This window comes from Dipteris shenzhenensis, chromosome 27, assembly GCF_047967505.1.
Source record: "Dipteris shenzhenensis isolate YYH24624 ecotype China chromosome 27, Dip_SZ_1.0, whole genome shotgun sequence".
Lineage (NCBI taxonomy): Eukaryota > Viridiplantae > Streptophyta > Polypodiopsida > Gleicheniales > Dipteridaceae > Dipteris > Dipteris shenzhenensis.
In genome coordinates, this window is record NC_141622.1 from 28,131,980 (window position 1) to 28,152,644 (window position 20,665).

Here is a 20,665-nt window from a genome sequence, read left to right on the forward strand (position 1 = left end):
ACGGCGTGAATCCTTTCGGGTTACGCTCGACATCTTGGTCGACATGGCCCATAGTCGTGGTGAATTACAATATCCCACCATGGCTAACAATAAAAAAGGGACACCTCATGCTTGCACTACTTGTGCCAGGAAAGTACAAGGCAAGAAACATGGACGTGTACATGGCACCTTTGATAGAGGAGTTACAGATATTATGGAGAGGAGTGCAGGTCTTTGATATTTCCAGAGCTCCTAGGCATACCAATGATATTTCCGTCAGGGGTATCTTGATGTGGACCATGCATGACTACCCAGGATATGGAGAGTGCGCAGGTACGTGGTTATGTCTTTACATGTACAATGAGGGATTATGCTTTTTTTACTCTCTTTTGCACGCATGTCTTGTACTAACATATTCATGCACGCGTGCAGGGCTTGCTACAAGTGGGTACCATGCTTGTCCTGTTTGTGGACCCGCTCTGAAATCGCTTGCACGCTACTCCAAACACATGAGGAAAAATGTTTATGAAGGTCATGCTCGATACCTTCCGCTCGACCATCTCGCACGTGGAGGTCAGCTTGATCCACCACCATCATATTTAAAAGCAAGTGATTGGATTCAAGCTTGGAGGGAGAATGGAGAGGAACCTCCTCCTGGTATGAAGAGGCTATCGATCTTTCACGAGCTTCCTTATTGGGGTCAGTTACAAATCAATCATCTCTTGGATCCCATGCATATCTTTAAGAATGTGGGGGCTACCATTTGGGCACACTTGGTTGGTTCCAAGGACTCGAGAGGAGTGCGAGAAGACTTGCGTGCTATGAATAGGATGTCTCGTTTGTGGCCCCAAGTGCATGCTTCAGGAAAAGTTGTCCTCCCGAAAGCAACGTGGATCCTCTCTACGAGGGAGGAGGCAGCGATCAAGGCAGACATTGCCTCTTTTCAAACACCGACAGGGTACATGCGTTGCTTGAAAGGAGCATTTTCAAAGGACAATAAGCTTAGTGGCCTCAAGTCCCATGATTGGCACAAGGTCTTACAGGTATTCTAAGTAGAATTAGTGTACCGATAATAGTGATGCATTAGCGTAATTATTATTATGTTATATTGTTGACATGATTTCATTGTTGCTTTGATAGTTCATCCTTCCAATTACAATAAAAGGGTGCTTACAAGAAGATGTTAGAAATGCTATATTCAAGATCTGTGGTATTGTGAGGTATGCTTACTATCAATTCGCATTATCTATTTTCTTCATGGACATGTGAAATAGGTGGATATCTCAAATATCTTACATATGCATGGACATGTGAAATAGGTGGATATCTCAAAAAGAGATCTCTATATCGAGCATCGAGAAGGCTAGGGTGGAATCCATCGAAGCCGTATGCTTGCTTGAGAAGCACTTTCCCTCAAGCATTATGACAACTCAAGTCCACTTGCTTGTGCACATAGTTGATGAGGTGGCTATAGCAGGTACCGTTCATAATCGATGGATGTTTTTTCTCGAGCGGTTTATGAAAACTTTAAAGGGGTTTGTAAGACAAAGAGCAAGACCAGAAGCAAGCATGGCAGAGGGATGGCTTGTGCAAGAGTCATTAGTATATATCACAGAGTTTCTTGCATCCACGGATCCTGATATGCCGCAAGCTTGGCACAACAAGGATGATGATCGCATCATTGGCGAGGTCCCCCAAGGAAAAGGGATTGAAAGAAAGATGAGCGAAGAGCAAATGGAGAAATTCAATAAGTTTTGTATCCTCAATAGCCCTGAGATGCAGAAGTGGATTGAGAGATATGAAGTGGCCAAAGCAGAAAGAATAAATGCAAGGACGAGATTCAGAGTAATGTACAGGCGATCACAACCATATCCACGAGATCTGGCTCTTCTCCCTACTCACATGTCACTTGATTGGCTACAACTAGCTATACGTAAAGCCGAACGTGATGGAGAGACAATAAACGAGCGCGAGCGGGAGTTATCATCTGGATGTATGGTGCATGTAAGTTTCTTATCTCTTGATGTAATTAAGTAATTATTTGTGGCAATATATGCTATAAAATAGGTGCATCTTCATTGTTTTAATGATGCTCTTTTACAGTACAAAAAGTACAGTGCATTATGGTCATATGGACGACATTTTCGCATAGAACGCATCGATTCAAAGAGAGTCACGTATGATTGTGGAGTCATGGCTAACTTCACACAAGATAGCCGAGCAAGTGCTTCGGATACCAATCTTCTCTCCTCACAGTTGGATTATTGTGGAACCATACGCGACATCTATGAAATTGATTTCAGACGATTTACTATTTTCATTCTTGATGTAAAATGGTTTAGAACTACTTACAACGGTCCCCATGCAACTGTGAGAAAAGATGGTAGCGGTCTCTTTGCAATAGACTCCACCAAACATTGGACCGATGAAAGTGATACTTTTGTTCTTCCCGAGCACTGTGAGCAGGTGCATACTAATGATTTAATTAGTCGAAGCTTTCGTTTTTTAAGTCCATTGATATATATATAATTGACGACATTTGGCACGTGATTTTTCATCTTCAATATAGGTGGTTTTTCATCCGGATCGTTCTGATCCAAGATGGTGGTACGTGATCCAAGTTGCGCCACGAAGTAAGCAGATTTTTGAAGATCGAGATGTGGATATGGAGATGCCACTACCAAATCCGGATCCAATTGATGAATCTAGCGAAGAAGATGTAGATCACCATATGAGGCAAGAGGAAGATGCGCATAATGACATCGCACGGGAGGAGGATGGAGATCATGATATTGACGAGGAAGACAACAATCGTCAAGATCGATCACCACACTTAAGCTTAATTGAAGAAGATGATCAAATACTTTTAGGTGAACGTACGATGCTAGAGTACGATGATGATATAGGAGATCAACTCGGTATAGAGTTGGAGATAGACTTACTTGGCGCCTTAGACTTGGCTCAAGATGAAACAGTTGATGTAAATGCTCTTATTTAATTTGATTTTTCTCATCTCCAACTTGGACATGAATATATGAGCTTCAAAGGCTTGATGTACATGCTCTCATTTTTTATTTCTCTATGAGCTCAAACATGTATGAAAATTTAAAAAATTTTGTCATTGGAAGAAAATAAATTTTAAGACTTTAAAAAAAAAAAAAACCTCTCTGTAAAACGTCGCTATAATATAGTCTCAGTGTCGCTATATAGCGACCTTTAAAAGTCGCTATATAGCGACTTTAATAGAAGTCGCTATATAGCGACCTTTCATAGTCGCTATATAGCGACTATTACTAACGTCGCTATATAGCGACGCTTCTTAAAAGTCGCTATATAGCGACGATTTACGACACCCGATTTTTATACCGACGATTAACGCTAAGCGGGCGCTAATCGTCGGTACGTAAACGTCGCAATAGGATGCGTGTGTAGTAGTGCTAATCTATTCCTTACGAGGCATTTGAGACCCCGAATCTCCTCTAATGGTCATGTTATCAAGTTTGATGCTTTATATTATGAAATGCAAGGACCATTGGCATGCTTATGAGCCATATAGCAAGCAATTGCATGGAAAAAGAACCAATCTTGGGAGGCCAACTCAATATCTAATATGTCACTACCCTCATTCAAAATCCAGGGTATAGGGGGACAAGGGTCCATATATAATATGCATGGATTTCCTTAAAAAAATTCAAACATGCAAGGGAAATTTTTAAAATTTTCATGGCCCCCCTCCCACAAAATATAAGGTATATACCTTGAAAAATATGCAAGATTTTAAGATTTATACATATTTTTCATAATATGTGAGGCCCAAGGGGGGGGGTCTTTTGGATGAGGGGGGGTTAAACAAAAAATACACTAAAATTTGAAAACCCATCTCCTTCCAAATTAATGTAACCTTTTCATGTGTTACCCAAATTTTAAGGTGTAAAGACATATTTGAAGCTCTTTTAGTGTAGAACACAACCATATTAATTTGAATAATTTCTACTTATGGCATATTGTTAAATTCATCTCATACTCAAGATTTTGATAGGTTTTCTTACTAAAGGGAGTTGGTGTCCCAGGGAGCCAATACAAAGTTGTAAATAGTGTTGGATTTCTTAAAAGATCTTTGCACAAGCACAGATTGCACATTCTCAAATTCTTCCATTCTAGGGTGAATCTAGATACTAATATCACCAACTATCAATGTTTCAAGACCAGCATGTAGTAGTCCCACTAGTTTGGATTCCAAATTTTCAATCTGTTTTGGTTTTTAACAAATCAAGAAAAAGTTATGGAGCATGCCCTCGAATGGGTTGCATAATCTTACACAACATTGGAGGAGCCTTAAACTATACCTAAGGTTCTCAACTAGGTGTCTCCATGGGTTGAGGAGAAGCTCATGTGGTGTATCTCTAAATGATTACTTGGTTGCATGTATATGCAAAATAAAATTTTTTCTGAATAAATTGTTATATCTTATACTCTTCATGATGCATGCTTCCCATGCAACATAGCAGTTGTAATGCTTTAACGATCTTATTCCAAATCTTTATTCCATATTTTTTTGGTCTCATGTTCAAGATTAGAATGTGTACTACAACTTGAAAACAAAGTTTGTTGAATTCCATTGAGCAATGTATAAGTTATGGGTCATGTAACATACATATATACAAAAAATGCCTTGAAACTCACCAAAAACGACTACACCCATGCAAACATTAACCCAACACCTAGTACCTAGGTTACATAGTTTTGACTTGATCTCGACCATGAAATTTCGTAGCAAGAATCTTGCTTAAGGTGGAATTCCTGGTGTTAACCCTTACCCCTTAACTTTCTACATTCCAACTTCTTCCTCTTCACAAGAGTCCTTATAGTATCTCTTTTGGGGGGTTAGATTTACAAGAATTTTTAACAAGTGGTTAAGAGATATAAGTTAACTAGACTCTCAAGATGCCAAATGAGCATCACAACAACACAAAGCAACTATAGATGCACTTGGTAGACGCACAAAATAGCGGGCGCGTCTATAGGCATTGCTTTAGTAGAGGAATTACTGGCGCATCTAAAAGCACATTTAAAAGCTCGTCTATTTGCACGTAAATTGATGCATCTACTTGTGCGTCTAAACTGAGAAAATACGGCCTGTCTAACATCGCATTTATCAACGTGTCTATATGCGCATGTATTAGCGCATTTATTTGCACGTTTACACTGAGAATCAAACGCGCATTTAAACGCATAGATAGATGCAAACCAGAGAATACAGAAAGTGAGATTTTGGTGTACATCATTGCTTTCCAAACATTGCCCATGATTACCAAAGCACATAATTTTTTGCAAGACCACATATACAAGAATTAAGTAAGATGAGGAGAATGAGACAATATGTAAACTAGTTTTGCCAATATCAATTATGGGGCTACGGTTCAATCTCATCCTCAATGAGATCAACCCTTGCCAAACTATCTACTTCAAAATCCAAACAAGTGTTTAGATCTACAAATACATTCAACCCACTACTACTTGTGCCACTCATGTGCTCATCGAAATCAGCATCTCGAATGGTAGGCTCGTCCTCATGGGTAATGGCCTCAATATCTGTATCTCCTATCTCATGACCATCCTCCTCTCTCGTATCACGGTCATCATCACGTCCATGGCCATGATCATCCTCCATATGCTCCATATTAGTAAATGTACTATACATCACTTTGGAACGTGGCATAATAGGTATGACATGCCACCATCTATTATTATCCACCATTGGTCGATAGACAACCTAATTCAAACACAAATACAATCATGTTATTTTTCTTGCATCAAATATTTAAAAGCGAGTATTTTTATATGTGTGCACAGTACCTGTTCACATTGTTCCGGTAGTACTAGTGTGTCCTTCCTACTTTGCCAAAACTTTGTGGAGTCAATAGTTACAAAGCCACTTGCATGGCGTTTGATTGTTGCATTAGGGCCTCTTTCCACGACATCCTTAAACCACTTTACATCCAAAACATAGACAAAGAAGCGTCGAAAGTCAAGCATAATAATATCTTGGATTATGCCACAATAATCATCCATGGCTTCATTGGCTCCCTCAAAGCTAGCAATGACGCCGCAATCTTGTGTGTTTCTCTTATCATCAATCCGTTGTGTTCGAAAATGCTTGCCCTCACACCATATAGCATTGAACATAGTGCACTACACCAAGAAAAAATCAATTAAATAAGCAATCTAAATTACTAAAAGCTCCTAACTTATGCATAACATTCTATATACCGACCTTGCTCATACATCCCCTAGCATACTTTCATTCTTCCATTGTGATATGCATCCCCTCGTCTTTCTCTGCTTTCTCCATTTCATCAAGTAGCCAATCCACATGAATATCCTTTGGAAGTGCTCTTAGATACTGAGGGTATGGCACACGAGATCCGTGGTGTGTACGAAAGAGGGCCCTTTCTTCTTGTCTTCTTGCCTTTGCATCCTCATATCTTGTCACCCACCTTTTCATCACATCACTATTAAGCACGCAAAAGAGGTTGATACTATTATGCAACTCCGTGTCTATTACTTTGTTGCGTCCTTTCCCTTGAGGCACAATAGAGGTCATCCTTAGGTCTTCATCATCTCTCCATAGTCGTGGGAGAGAGCTATCCACATCAATAAAAAACTCAGAAATATATACAAGTGACTCTTGTACCAACCAACCCTCGGCCATGCTACCTTCGGGTCTTGCATTTTGTCTCACGAAGCCCTTCAAGGTCTTCATGAAGCGCTCTAGGAAGAACAACCATCGTGCATGTATAGTACCGCATATAGCAATCTCATCCACCAAATGCACTATGAGATGTAGTTGGCTTGTGAGAATAGAATGTGGAAATGTCTCCTCCACTAAACAAACCACCTCCACTGACATAACTCGAGCATTCTCAAGCATGGTTGGATCTATTTCCTTTGAGCTCACATACCTAGAAATGAAAAAGTATAGCATATTAGCAATATGCATTCAAACTTGCATGGAGCATTGATATGCATCATATTTTGTATCATGTAAAGTACCTCACAAGCTCGCCCATCTTGTAAATACAATCTTTCACATCCTTCGATGCACTACGTGAAATGCTAGTAGGTAGTGTGAACGGAACCCACAAGGAGGTGGTTGATTAGTTGCTTATAACTATTCACTCACAAATTTGAAAGGAAAAAGATATTATGCACATAAAATACTTACTTGGAGCATCTTGTGCCAATCATGAGATTTCAAGCCATATAATTGCTCTACACCTCTTTTCTTGCTCTTTGTAAAGGCTCCCTTCAAACACCTCATGCATCCAGTGGGAGTACGAATTGTAGTAATAGCGCGCTTCACCGTCGCCATCTCTAGCTTTGATAACATCCACGGTGCACGAGGTAAAAAAACACGCCCATTTGGTCTCTCTTGTGGCCAAGCTTCACGCATCCTTCCTGTGGTACGTAAATCCTCCCTTATGCCTGCAGAATCTCGTGTCCCATTCAAATGCTCCCAAATGGTAGATGCCACATTCTTGAAGATATGCATGGGATCAAGCAGGTGATTGATCTTGAGGTGGGACCAATATGGTAAACGATAAAAGATGGAGTATCTAAACAAAATAAAGTGTTAGCGGGCAATCTTTATTTCCAGCCAATATAGCACACAATAGTTACAAACCCTTACCGGCTCATGCCAAGTGGTGGAGCAGTCGTGGAACCATCCCAAATTCTCATCCAATCTCCTGCGGTGAGTAATTGTGGGAGGACTTCATTCCAAGGGGCAACATATCTAGGATGATCAGGTGGGAGAAATCGATGGTGATTCTCATAGATGACCTTATTCAATGCGTCTGCCCATGAGGCAACTAGCGAAGGACCACAAACAGGACATGCATGGTAACTCGATGTAGTGAGACCTGAACAATAGATGCAATTAAGAGTGGAAGGTGGGTTTAGGGTGCCGCATCCTTTGCCTATTCATAATTAGAAATGCAATGCTTACCTGAACACTCGCCATAGCTTGGGAAGTCATGCATCGTCCACATCAAGACTGCTTTGCAGTTGAAGTCTCATGACGAGGGAGGCCTGCTCACATCATGTACCTCGATACCTCTCCAAAGTATCTCTAGCTCGTCAATCAAAGGCTCCAATTAATAAACATCAGGGTTTTTGACTTTATGTTTCCCTGGAATTAGAAGGGACAGCATAACATGTCCTTTCTTAATAGCCATAGAGGGTGGAAGATTGTAATTCACCAATACCACTGGCCATACACTATAAGACGTGCTTTTGAGACCAAATGGATTCACACCATCCATACCCAATCCAAGTCTCAAGCTCCTAGGTTCTTCCTTGAAGCTTGACCATGTGTCTTCAATATGCTTCCACGCAGGAGAGTCCGCGGGAGTTCTCCACTTGCCATCGGTTGATCGATGGGAGGAATGCCATGACATGAGCTCTGCAATAGATTTGCACTTGAACATATGTTGGATGCGAGGGATTATGGGACATAGTCGCAATACCTTACGAGGCACGTCCAAGGTTTTGAGATCTACTCTATATCTTGCCTCTCCACAAGTAGGACACCCTCTTGCATCCTTATGTAGTCCACGAAACAAAACGCAATCCTTGACACATGCATGGATGCACTTGTAATCTAATCCTCCAAGAGAGGTCACATGTTGCCCTGCCATATCTCTTGAGGTCAGTAGTTTATTCTCCCTTGGAAGCATTTTACATAGTAGCCTGCATGTGAAGACCATAAATGAGGAAAAGCATTCGAGTAATTGACCCACTAGCATAATTCACCATGTTTGCAAAATAGACTTTAAAGCTTACTTGAGTAATGCATTCAAACTTGCATTGCTCCATCCATAGATGGTTTGCAAGTTTAGTAACTCAAGGGATGCACGTAGAATAGAGAATGTGCACCCCTCAAACAGTGGAGTCGATGCTATAGTAAAAAGATCATCCTGCTCCATGCTATCATCCCTCCCTTGATGGACATATAAATCCCGCACCATATCATCAAACACCTCCTCCTCCACGGCTTCATGAGGTAATGGCGGAGGGCTACTATCACCATCACTCCATGCATCCGTAATGGTCCCTCCTGAATATCCCACCTCATATCGCCGACGCTTCGCCTCCTCACGGCGAGCATAGGGCAACTTATGCGGATGTGGCACTACATCCTATATCAAATTAAAATGGGATCATAACTCAAACATATGAATACCCATAGGTATCTCAATCGACCTTAACTTACAAACCCTTACCCTGTTTACAGTCACATCCCATTCTCCATACTTTGAGATATGATTGAGTGTAATCCTGCGTGCACGATACATGTTTCCTCGACATCGATCACACAAACATTTGATTTTTTGCTCCAACCACATTTCGCGATGGTGGATACGGAGGGGTTCATCCTCACTGGAGCTACTTGTTGAAGATGAAGACATCCTACAAACAAACAACCCACCAAATTTGCTTTCTTCAAATGTTTAATTTAAACTCTGTGGCACGTCTAAAGGCGCATCTAAAAGCGTGTCTCCACCATCGTAGAGGAGATACATGGAGGCACTTCTATGATGACGGGTTGATTACTAAGGAGCAGTATACCCGGGCTACTGTAGCGGCCCCCCAGGTATTTGAAAGTAATTAAATAATGCCAAAATTATAAGTAAAGATTTGATTTTTCATACATTGATATATGTTGTCCCTTGTTTACAGCCCCGTGCACAAGACGATGAGAAAGACGAAGAAGGAGGCGCAGAAGGGAGCGCAGAAGGGAGCGTGGAAGGGAGCGAGGACATGGAGAACATAGATTAGTCGTAGAAGTAGTGCTAGCTACTCTTTTTTGTACTTAAAGCAACTGGCTTTGCTTCATGCCTCTTGTATATACACTCCTCTTATTTTTTGTACTTGAAGCCACATGACGTGGCTTAGCTTCCTTATTTTTTGTACTTGAAGCCACATGACGTAGCTTAGCTTCGTGCTATATGTATATACAAGCACTTTTTGAGCTTTCAATTTTATTGCGTTTTGGAGTTGTAATGTTTTATTTGGAATTGTAATTAAAATGCGGTTGGCTGTAAGAATTGAATTACACAATGTGGATATGGGATTCTTGTAACTATATAGCATACACAACATACACAGCATTCTGTAAATTTTAAAAAAAAAATAAAGCACGTCTATCAGTGCGTTTACAAACGCGTCTATTTACGCGTCTGTCTGTTCAACAAGCGTCTATATTTGCATCTATAAACACGTTTATTAGTGCGTCTATTTAAGCGTCTAAGTGCGCGTTTATACGTGCGTGTGTCTGATATATAGACGCACTGATAGACGCGGGTCTCCAGACACGAAAATAAACGCGCAAATAGACGCGCCGGTAAGTTTTTTATTTAGTTCAGAAAACACGTCTGTGTGCGCGTCTATGGGTGCTTTGTCTTGTTGTGCATACACAATTGTTTAAACACTCCATTAGCAATCTTAATTAGCACACCCTAATTGGTATTGGAAATCGGCACTTAAATGGTGAATCTTAACATTCAAAGGATTGTTTGGAACTTACATTTAGTGAATATGACCACTAAAGAAGCATTACCTCATGGAGTTAGTTGAATAATGCTATATGACCTTGGTTGATGGATTTGAAATAATTAGAGCTATCATTGGAATAGACCTTTATACTTTAATTTAGTTAATCAACATGCAATGAGTTTGAAATATAGGTTGAAGAGTATAGTATATAGACCCCTCTTGTGCCCCCCTCTATGCCCCACCTCTTACCGCAGGAAATTATCTTTTTAAAAATTGAAATCATACAATGTATACAAGTTAGAAGCTTCTAGTGGACATGAATACCTCATAATTAAGGAGGAATATAGCCAATGTTCACAGAAAACCTTTAAATTGTATACAATGAACCATCAACATTCTAATTTATTTTTGCGTGTAAAAAATACTTCCTCATTTTTTGTAAAATATGTAAAATCTATTAAATTTTAGGCAATTTAGTTATATTTTAGCTTTTTGAAACGTGTAAAATTTTATGAAAAAACATAAAAATCTAGCTAAATTTGTGCTTAAAAATCAGCAAATTCTCAAAAAAAGATCTGCAAATTATAAACCTGTCTTGTGACTTTAGTTAAAATTTTATTTGACAAGAAAAGAAAATCAAATTTGAGCTTTAAAATGTGCAAATTCTTTTAAAATTTTTTTAGAAAATTTGAAACTCGAAGTTTTGTAATTTGTTGAGAGAGAGACTATATATAGAGAGAGAGAGCGCGCGCCTGGGAAATTCACTATACAGCATGAAAGCGCCCACACAGCCCGAGGCTTACCAAAGGCAGCAGCCTTTCCAATCGGCTCACTCTACAGAGGCGGCAGGACGCAACCTTTTCCAATCTGAACGTACATTAGCCTTATGAAACGAAAAGGAATCTACAGCACCATCCTTGTGGAGAGATTCTTTCTAAAGGTAGCTTACTTTGGAGCGCAATGGCTACGAATTCTCAACCTCTTCATGGATCATTCACGGCTCAGCAAGCTGAATTTACAAATTTCAGAGTCGTAGCCCAATAGAAAATGCGCAAATGGACACAAATCTACTGAACATTATCCAGCACAGCAGAACTATGGCTGCGCGTATTCAATACATCTGGCTCGGACATGATTTTCGATCGAGTCATGTGTATGCCGTCAGGTGCGGGGAGGCTGGGATCTTCCAGTGTCCTCCTCGGTCCCTGAAACTTCTTTCTGGCTTCAAACATCCAGTAGATGTAGCCTCCTCCGATGCAGCCCGCTAGAGAAATGGCAGCGTAGTTGAAGGTGCTGAGCGTCACAGGGTAGCTGGGTGGGAAGCAGAAGAGTAGACTCATCGCAGCACCCCAGAATGCCCCCCAGCTTCCTATGAATACACTCCAGCGTCCTAACGAGAAGGGACCGTGAGAGAAATTGTTATTGAAAATGTAACGGCACAGTAGCACCGCGGTGTAGGGGCCGTACGCTGTGATGGTGGACATTGCTGTGATGGCCGTGAAGGCGACGTTGCTCCCCAGCGAAGGCAGGGTGCAGATGAAGGAAAAGATCACTGTGACGATTGTCGCATTCACGGGAATCCGGTCCTTTGCTGTCAGTTTCACTATATATTTGTGAAACGGGAGACCATAGTCCCTTGCCATGGCGTAAGCCTGCAAGAAATTCATCCAACTGCTGATCAGCACAATCATCACCGCGTCGGCAGTTTCAGTAAGCTGTAGCACTGAATTTTAAACAGCATTGTGAAGGTCTGAAATCTACTTCTCTTACCATTCTTGCCGTAAGAGTGACGTTTGTAATGTTTCCAAAGAACAGAGATATCGCTGCGAGGCTTGTATACAAGATGGATCCTATTGTTGCTGCAGACTCGCTCCGATACCTCGCGTAGAATATGTCGTAAACAACTTGGCTAGCGGCTGATGCATTTCCTCCTCCTACAAAAGGAATCCATTGTCAATTGCTATACGGACATCGAGTCCAGACAAGACGTCAGAGAGGTATATTAAGTAATATATATAATGGACGAGAAACGACAGGATGAGCGATCCACAGCAAGGGAATCGGCGATGACAAACGATCTGTGTCTTGTCCGGAAACAACAATATGCTATACAAACGATGAAAGGGCGGTTCAGACAGCAGGGAGAGAGTCGTAAAGAACCTGTCGCGGTCTTGGACGATAGAACGTCGTTAGGATCCTGAATGCAGAACGTGAGGACCGTCAAGAGTATCACTTCCACCCCAGCGGTTGTGTACACACTTCGTATCATAGCGCGAGGCCCTGCAGTTTCTGCAGTTTTCACTTCCTCCACAACGTGAGACCCGACCTCGAACCCAGTGAGTATGGATTGGAAGTAAGGCATCCCTAGGAGGACGATCATCGCAGAACTCTTGATGCCCAGACCAGGAGCTTTAACGAAATTCGTGAACACAAACTTCGCAGGTTGGTATTCTGGCGCGACTGCTAGTAGTGTGATGACCACGAACAAGATCGAGCCGATCTGGAAGCACGCTCCCAAGGAGCTCAGATGTCCCAACCATTTGGTGTTAACGATAGACACGAAGAAATGCAGCACGAAGACGGCTCCAGTGACAAGCACAACCTGGGCGAGGCCAAAATCAGTAAAATGTGAGTATTGTAAAGCAAATCACACGAGATCCTGCTTCATTGGTTGGCGAACAACAGAATGTGAATAACTGTAAAGCAAATTAGATTGTTCATGAGCATTATCAGCAATCAAAATGCGTGATTCAAAGCTGTGGGACAACACCTGGTATTCGGTAAGCAAGGTACCCCCTTCGAGAGCACCTCCGGTGCCCAGGAGGACCATGGTCTGAATGAATTGAGCGAGCAGGAATTCGTTCAGCGCAGTTCCGGCGAAAGATCCAACAAGATATATCCACCCGGTGAGCCAAGAAGACCAAGCTGCATGCTGCTTGGGAACGAGCTGGAAGACCCAGTAGTAGACGCTGCCCAGGGTGGGAAAGGCGGATATGACTTCAGCCATGGCGAGTGCCATGCACAGAGTTCCAAAGCTGGTTGCGAGCATCCCCCAGAACATAGCTACCGGACCACCGTAAGTGTAGATGTATCCATAATACCCAGTGATGAATCCGAGTGGTGCAGTGTAGTCGAAGGTGTAAGCCCATTGTTGGAAAGGGCTCATGACTCGGTGATATTCTTGCCGGTATCCTAACTCATTCAGCCTCTTCTCATCTTCGTCACACACAGAAATTCGTACAGTGGCCGCTGATCCATTCTCAGAAGCTGAATGAGGGCCCTCAGCAATTCGTTTACCGTGCTCCATTGAAACTTAGAGCTGAATGCCTAGCCTGGCCGTGATCAGTTGACGTTGCAATTGTGATCTGGACCCAACCTACACAAGCTTATGCCAAACCTGAACGTTAAAAAACTGCCAGAGCTGGCGTTGTACCTGTGGAAAGGATTTAGATCACAGAATACAAACGATTATTTCTTTAGCCTTGCCTTAGAAACAGGGACGACAGTGCTGTTGATTATATGTCGCCGTGTGGTAATTGCAATTGAGGCGACTGCAGTTCGGAATAAGTTTCAGTAATAGATCAGCTACGCCAACAAGTAGGTGGTAAGGAGCTTGGCCAAAGGCATATATGGCTCGGCTCTGCTGCTGCAACGAGCTGGTAATGTCCTATCGAGAACCTATTCTTTATCTACGAGCTCAAGCGACAGCAACTGGAGCATTCCCTTCGCACTCTAGACAGAGTTGTCGATTATAGCACAATTCCTTGCAATTGTGCATGGGGTAGGGATTGCCAAACCTTGCGCAGTTCTGGAACTTCCAAGAATGGTCGAATCACTGGTAAATAATTAGAAGCTAAAGCAAAAGTGGATGAGCTAGCCTGGGGGCAAGGCAGACAACTCAAGACGAGCGGCAGAAACAAGCTGCAAAGCTCATCAACTATACAACTGGTAAAGAGCTGCAACAAGATGAGCTGCAGCAACAACAAGCTGCAAAGCTCAACAACTACGATCTATACTACTGGTAAAGAGCTGCAGCAACATTAAGCTGCAAAGGCGCTCAGCAACTAGGATCTATACTACTCGCAAAGAGCTGCAACGAATGAGCTGCAGCAGCAACAAGCTGCAACAACCACGATCTATACAAGTGGTAGAAAGAGCTGCAACGAGGTGATGAACGCCGATTCAAGACCCATGCTGCTGGCCATGCATATATAACGACGAGCGTGGATATCGAGGGAGAGGGTGGCAGGAAGGAAGCACGACAAGAAAGAGTACGAATGGCACGGAGGAGGGCGGAAACGAGGGATGGGATTACTAGGGAAGGTGTTTACTGCCGGTGCCGGACTCATCATCGACTGCAGGCATCTACGGGTCTGAACTCTTAAAGGGATCTTTCTGTACTTTTTGGCTGGGCATCACGAGGACCTGCAGGCTACAAATGCACCAATGCATTCATATGCTTCTTCAATCTCATATGCTTCTACAATCTCATCATCCCTTCCCCAAATCAACCTCCTCGTATGTCTCATAAAAAATAAAAAAACCTCCCTCTTTTCATTTGTAGCTTGTGGCTTTGTCTATCCACAAGTGCACCAGTCCACTTTGGGACTCCTTCCTAATATGCGGCACTTTTCATTTGTGACTTGTGTCTCTATCTCTGCACAAATGCATAAGAGTGCACAAGTCCACTTTGGCTCTTTTGTGCATAAGAGTGCAGAAGTCCACGTTGGCTCTGCTTCCTAATATTGCTTCCTATAAGAGGATCTTTTGGACGTAAAGAGTTTTTTTAAGAGGGCTTCCCCACGCAAGCTAGTAGGGCTATGCCAGCCCCACTAGTAGCAAGATTCCACGTCCCCATGGTTGCTAGCAATGCTGGAGATCAGTTTTTCTGGCATTGGACTGCTAGCCCAGCAAGGGTGTTTGCAGGGATGCTGGTTCAGCAGTCCAATGCCCAAAGACTCTGATTGGCCCATCTCCTTCCATCCTCCATGCCATTTGTTGAAACAGTCTGCAGGATGTAATACTCATTGCAGAAGCAGAAATCTCCTCCTATAGTAGGCATGCGGGGACGGGACCTCCTCGAATGCTGAACCAGCAGCCTCCCCAGCCTCAGCCGTGATGCGGGGAGGCCCTATAAAGCACATTGGGCTATTGAAAGGTTCAAGGCTGTTTTAGTTTGGAGATAAAAGCTCTTTAGAATAATCTTCAAAAAAAGCAGCTTTTATCACTTCACTTTTTTAAAAATTACACGTGGAAATTCACAAAGGAGAATCCAATTCTCCACTATAGTAGTTCTACAGTAGGAATATCTCTAACAAGACAATGCTAACAAAAAAAGAGTACAAAAGTACCCATATATTTGGAAGTAAGTGATAAAACAAGACTGTTGAAATAATTTAATGTACTGCACATAGCTTAATATGAATATAGAGCATCCCATAGCCTTTATTTAGAGCTCTTGGTATAAAATATAGCATTGATATGACCTATGTAAACTTATTTTCATAAGAAAAGTTACAAACAAAATTTTACCCAAACTACGATCCAATCCCCATCCAATTCTCTACTAGAGCAATCCCTAGGAGGAAGGAGTGCTAATAAAACAATGATAGCCCTTGTAGAATCACCTCAAATAATTTATGCTTCTATGCTTGCTTGATCAATATGCTATATGTCAGGAAATAGAACCTAAGCAAGATCTCAGCAAAGATAGTATATTGCCATCTCACACAAGAGTTTACGATGATCCCCAGTCTCAATAGAAAATGGATCATGCTACACAAAGGTAGAAAATGTGGGTGGGGAGGCTTTGAAGTATTTAGAAGCAGGGGGCTATAGGAAAAGCCCGTTTCTTGTTGCAGAAGGTCCTTAAGCAATGGCTTCCCTTAAGGCCTAAACTGTAAAAAAGGATATGGCTAAACTCATGCTACTCCCTGCGTGGTAAAGCGAGCGACGTGATGAATCACTTATCACAACAACACAAAGCAACTATAGATGCGCAAAATAGCGGGCGCGTCTATAGGCATTGCTTGAATAGAGAAATTATGGGCATGTCTAATAGCTCATCTATGCATGTGTATTAACACATCTATTAGCACGTCTACACTGAGAAAATACGGGCCCGTCTAACATTGCGTTTATCAACGCGTCTATTTGTGCATCTACACTGAGAATGAGACGCGTATTTAGATGCTAAACAGAGAATATAGAAAGTGAGATTTTGGTATACATCACTGCTTTCCAAACATTGCCCATGATTACCAAAGCACATAATTTTAACAAAAACAACAATGCTTTTTTGCAAGCCCACATATACAAGAATTAAGTGAGGTGAGGAGAATGAGACAATATGTAAAATAGTTTTGCCAATATCAATGATGGGCTACGGTTCAATCTCATCCTCAATGAGATCAACCCTTGCCAAACTATCTACTTCAAAATCCAAACAAGTGTTTAGATCTACAAATACATTTAACCCACTACTACTTGTGCTACTCATGTGCTCATCGAAATCAGCATCACCAATGATAGGCTCGTCCTCACGGGTAATGGCCTCAATATCTGTATCTCCTATCTCATGATCATCCTCCTCTCTCATATCACGGTCATCATCACCTCCATGGCCATGATCATCCTCCATACGCTCCACATTAGTAAATGTACTATACATCACTTTGGAACGTGGCATAATATGTATGACATGCCACCATCTATTATTATCCACCATTGGTTGATAGACAACATAATTTAACACAAATATAATCATGTTATTTTCCTTGCATCGAAGGTATTAAATATTTAAAAGTGAGTATTTTTATATGTGTGCACAATACATGTTCACATTGTTGCGGTAGTACTAGTGTGTCCTTCCTACTTTGCCAAAACTTTGTAGAGTCGATAGTTACAAAGCCACTTGCATGGCGTTTGATTATTGCATTAGGGCCTCTTTCCACCATGTCCTTAAACCACTTTACATCCAAAACATACACAAAGAAGCATCGAAAGTCAAGCTTAATAATATCTTGGATTATGCCACAATAATCATCCATGGCTCCATTGGCTCCCTCAAAGCTAGCAATGATGCCACAATCTTCTTTGTTTCTCTTATCATCGTTCCATTGTGTTCGAAAATGCTTGCCCTCACAGCATATAGCATTGAACATAGTACACTATACCAAGAAAAAATTAATTAAATAAACAATCTAAATTATTGACAGCTCCTAACTTATGCATAACATTCTATATACCGACCTTGCTCATGCATCCCCTAGCATACTCCTATTCTTCCATTGTGATATGCATCCCCTCGTCTTTCTCTGCTTTCTCCATTTCATCAAGTAGCCAATCCACATGAATATCCTTTGGAAGTGCTCTTAGATACTAAGGGTATGGCACACGAGATCCGTGGTGTGTACGAAAGAGGGCCCTTTCTTCTTGTCTTCCTACCTTTGCATCCTCGCATCTTGTCACCCATCTTTTGATCACATCACTATTAAGCACGCAATAGAGGTTGGTACTATTATGTAACTCCGTGTCTATTACTTTGTTGCATCCTTTCCCTTGAGGCACAATAGAGGTCATCCTTAGGTCTTCATCATCCCTCCATAATCGTGGGAGAGAGCTATCCACACCAACAAGAAACTCAGAAATATATACAAATGACTCTTGTACCAACTAGCCCTCAGCCATGCTACCTTCGGGTCCTACATTTTGTCTCACGAAGCCCTTCAAGGTCTTCATGAAGCGCTCGAGGAAGAACAATGATTGTGCATGTATAGTATCGCATATAGCAATCTCATCCACCAAATATACTATAAGATGTAGTTGGCTTGTGAGAATAGAACGTGGAAATGTCTCCTCCATAAACAAACCACCTCCACTGACATAATTCGAGCATTCTCAAGCGTGGTGGGATCTATTTCCTTTGAGCTCACATACCTAGAAGATGAAAAAGTACACCATATTAGCAATATGAACACCTTGCATGAAGCATTAATACGCATCATATTTTGTATCATGTAAAGTACCTCACAAGCTCGCCCATCTTGTAAATACAATCTTTCATGTCCTTTGATGCACTATGAGAAATGCTAGTAGGTAGTATGAACTGAACGCATGAGGAGGTGGTTGATTAGTTGCTTATATGAGCTGAAGAAAAGAAAAGAAGAAGATTACCATCGAGCATGCCCTCTTTCCATCATGCATGCCCTCGCCATGAGATGCAAAAGAAAAAATAGAGTGGCAGCCTGACATTGAGCAAGCATTTACAAACTCTTGCATTCTTTGAATTAGAGTGACAGAAGTCTATATCTACTTGCTCAATGTCAAGCTATTGAAGCTTCATATGGGAAAAAAGAGAGAAGGAAAGAGAGGAGAAAAGAGAGGAGAAAAAAGAGAGAAAAAGAGAGGAGAAAAAGGAGAAAAGAGAGGAGAAAAAAGAGAGAAGTTAAGAGAGAAAAAGAGAGAAAGTGAAAAGAGAAAAAGGGGGGATAAAAGAGAGAAAAAGAGAGAAGGAAAGAGAGGAGAAAAGAGAGGAAAATAGAGGAAAAGAGAGGAGAAAGAAGAGAGAAAAAGAGAGGAGATAAGAGAGAAAAAAAGAGATGAAAAGAGACGAAAAGAGAGGATAAAAGAGAGAAAAAGTGAGGATAAAAGAGAGAAAAAGAGAGAAGGAAAGAGAGGAGAAAAAAGAGGAGAAAAAAGAAAGAAAAAGAGAGGAGATAAGAGAGAAACAGAGAGGAGAAAAGAGACTAAAAGAGACCAAAAGAGAGGATAAAAGAGAGAAGGAAAAAGAGAGAAAATTTGAGGATAAAAGAGAGAAAAAGAGAGAAGGAAAGAGAGGAGAAAAAAGAGAGAAAAAGAGAGGAGATAAGAGAGAAAAAGAGAGAAGAAAAGAGAGGAAAAGAAACAAAAAGAGAGAAGGAAAGAGAGGATAAAAGAGAGAATAAAAAAGAGAGAAAAAGTGAGGATAAAAGAGAGAAAAAGAGAGAAGGAAAGAGAGGAGAAAAGAGAGGAGAAAAAGAAGAGAAAAAGAGAGGAGATAAGAGAGAAAAAGAGAGGAGAAAAGAGAGGAAAAGAGAGAAGGAAAAAAAAAGAAAAAGTGAGGATAAAAGAGAGAAAAGAAGAGAAGGAAAGAGATGAGAAAAGAGAGGAAAAGAGAGGAGAAAAAAGAAAGGAGATAAGAGAGAAAAAGAGAGGAGAAAAGAGAAGGAAAGAGAGGAGAAAAGATAGAAAAAGAGAATGCAATGCCATATTTTCTCAAAGGGAAAAGGGAAGAACACACAAGAAAAACTATCGTAGCGTGTCTATAGACGTGTCTACAGGCGTGACTGTCTATTTTTCCAAAAGTTAGACACGTTCTGACAGATGCCTTTTTGAAAGAAACTGAAAAGGACATGCACTCAACCCCAAAAAGAACAACACTAGAACCAACATCCCTTCCTTGCATATGACAAAGGACGAATCCAAAGAGAGCAACTTCCAAAGAACACCAACCGCCAACAGACTTACCTTGGATAAAGATATGGGAGCTTCTTATCCTTCTTCAAAGCTGCTTCTCTTTCTTCTCTTCCTTGTTCACCCTCTTCTCTTGTATGCTTGAGGATGACTGTGTAAGCCTGGAGATGAGTGTGGGTGCGCTTGGAGATAAGTGTGGATGCCCGAAGCTATGTCTATAAATAGGAAAGCAAGTTGCGTGATGCTAAAAGTATGTGAAGGAAAGCAAGCGCGCTAAAAGTAGGTTCGAAAATCAGCTCGCAGACTGTGCATCTAATAGCATGTCTATCAGCACATCTAAAAGAGCATCTAAAAGCACATCTATCAGTGTCTCTAAAATCTAAAAGAATGTCTATCAATGCATCTACACTGTGTTTTAGATGCACCTATAGATGTGTTCCATAGTACAGACACGGTGTTAGATGTGCTTTTAGATGCTCCACAGAGTTTTGACATTTACAACTCATGTAAGAACACATTTTTTGGATTGTTTATCTATAGGATGTCTTCATCTTCAACAAGTAGCTCTAGTGAGGATGAATCCCTCCGTATCCACCATTGCGAAATGTGGTTGGAGCAAAAAATCAAATGTATACATGATTGATGTCGAGGAAACATGTATCGTGCACACAGAATT

General features: G+C 41.3%; 1 protein-coding gene across 1 annotated transcript; it reads right to left on the reverse strand.

Annotated features, from left to right (window-relative positions):
• Positions 1 to 11,603: 11,603 nt before the first annotated feature.
• LOC147884117 (amino-acid permease BAT1-like) lies at positions 11,604 to 13,843 on the reverse strand. Its single transcript, XM_087398152.1, has 4 exons — positions 13,307 to 13,843; positions 12,697 to 13,138; positions 12,307 to 12,470; positions 11,604 to 12,188 (listed from the first exon to the last, which is right to left on the reverse strand). Exons 1-4 carry the CDS (start codon positions 13,841 to 13,843, stop codon positions 11,604 to 11,606), a joined length of 1,728 nt encoding a protein of 575 aa, XP_087254278.1.
• Between the last annotated feature and the right edge of the window lie 6,822 nt (positions 13,844 to 20,665).

Coding starts and splice junctions, on each gene's coding strand:
- LOC147884117 (XM_087398152.1), bottom strand. CDS start 13,843: ATGGAGCACGGTAAACGAATTGCTGAGGGCCCTCATTCAGCTTCTGAG. Junction 13,139..13,306: donor CCTTGCTTACCGAATACCAG/GTGTTGTCCCAC, acceptor GGCCTCGCCCAG/GTTGTGCTTGTCACTGGAGC. Junction 12,471..12,696: donor ATCGTCCAAGACCGCGACAG/GTTCTTTACGAC, acceptor TTCCTTTTGTAG/GAGGAGGAAATGCATCAGCC.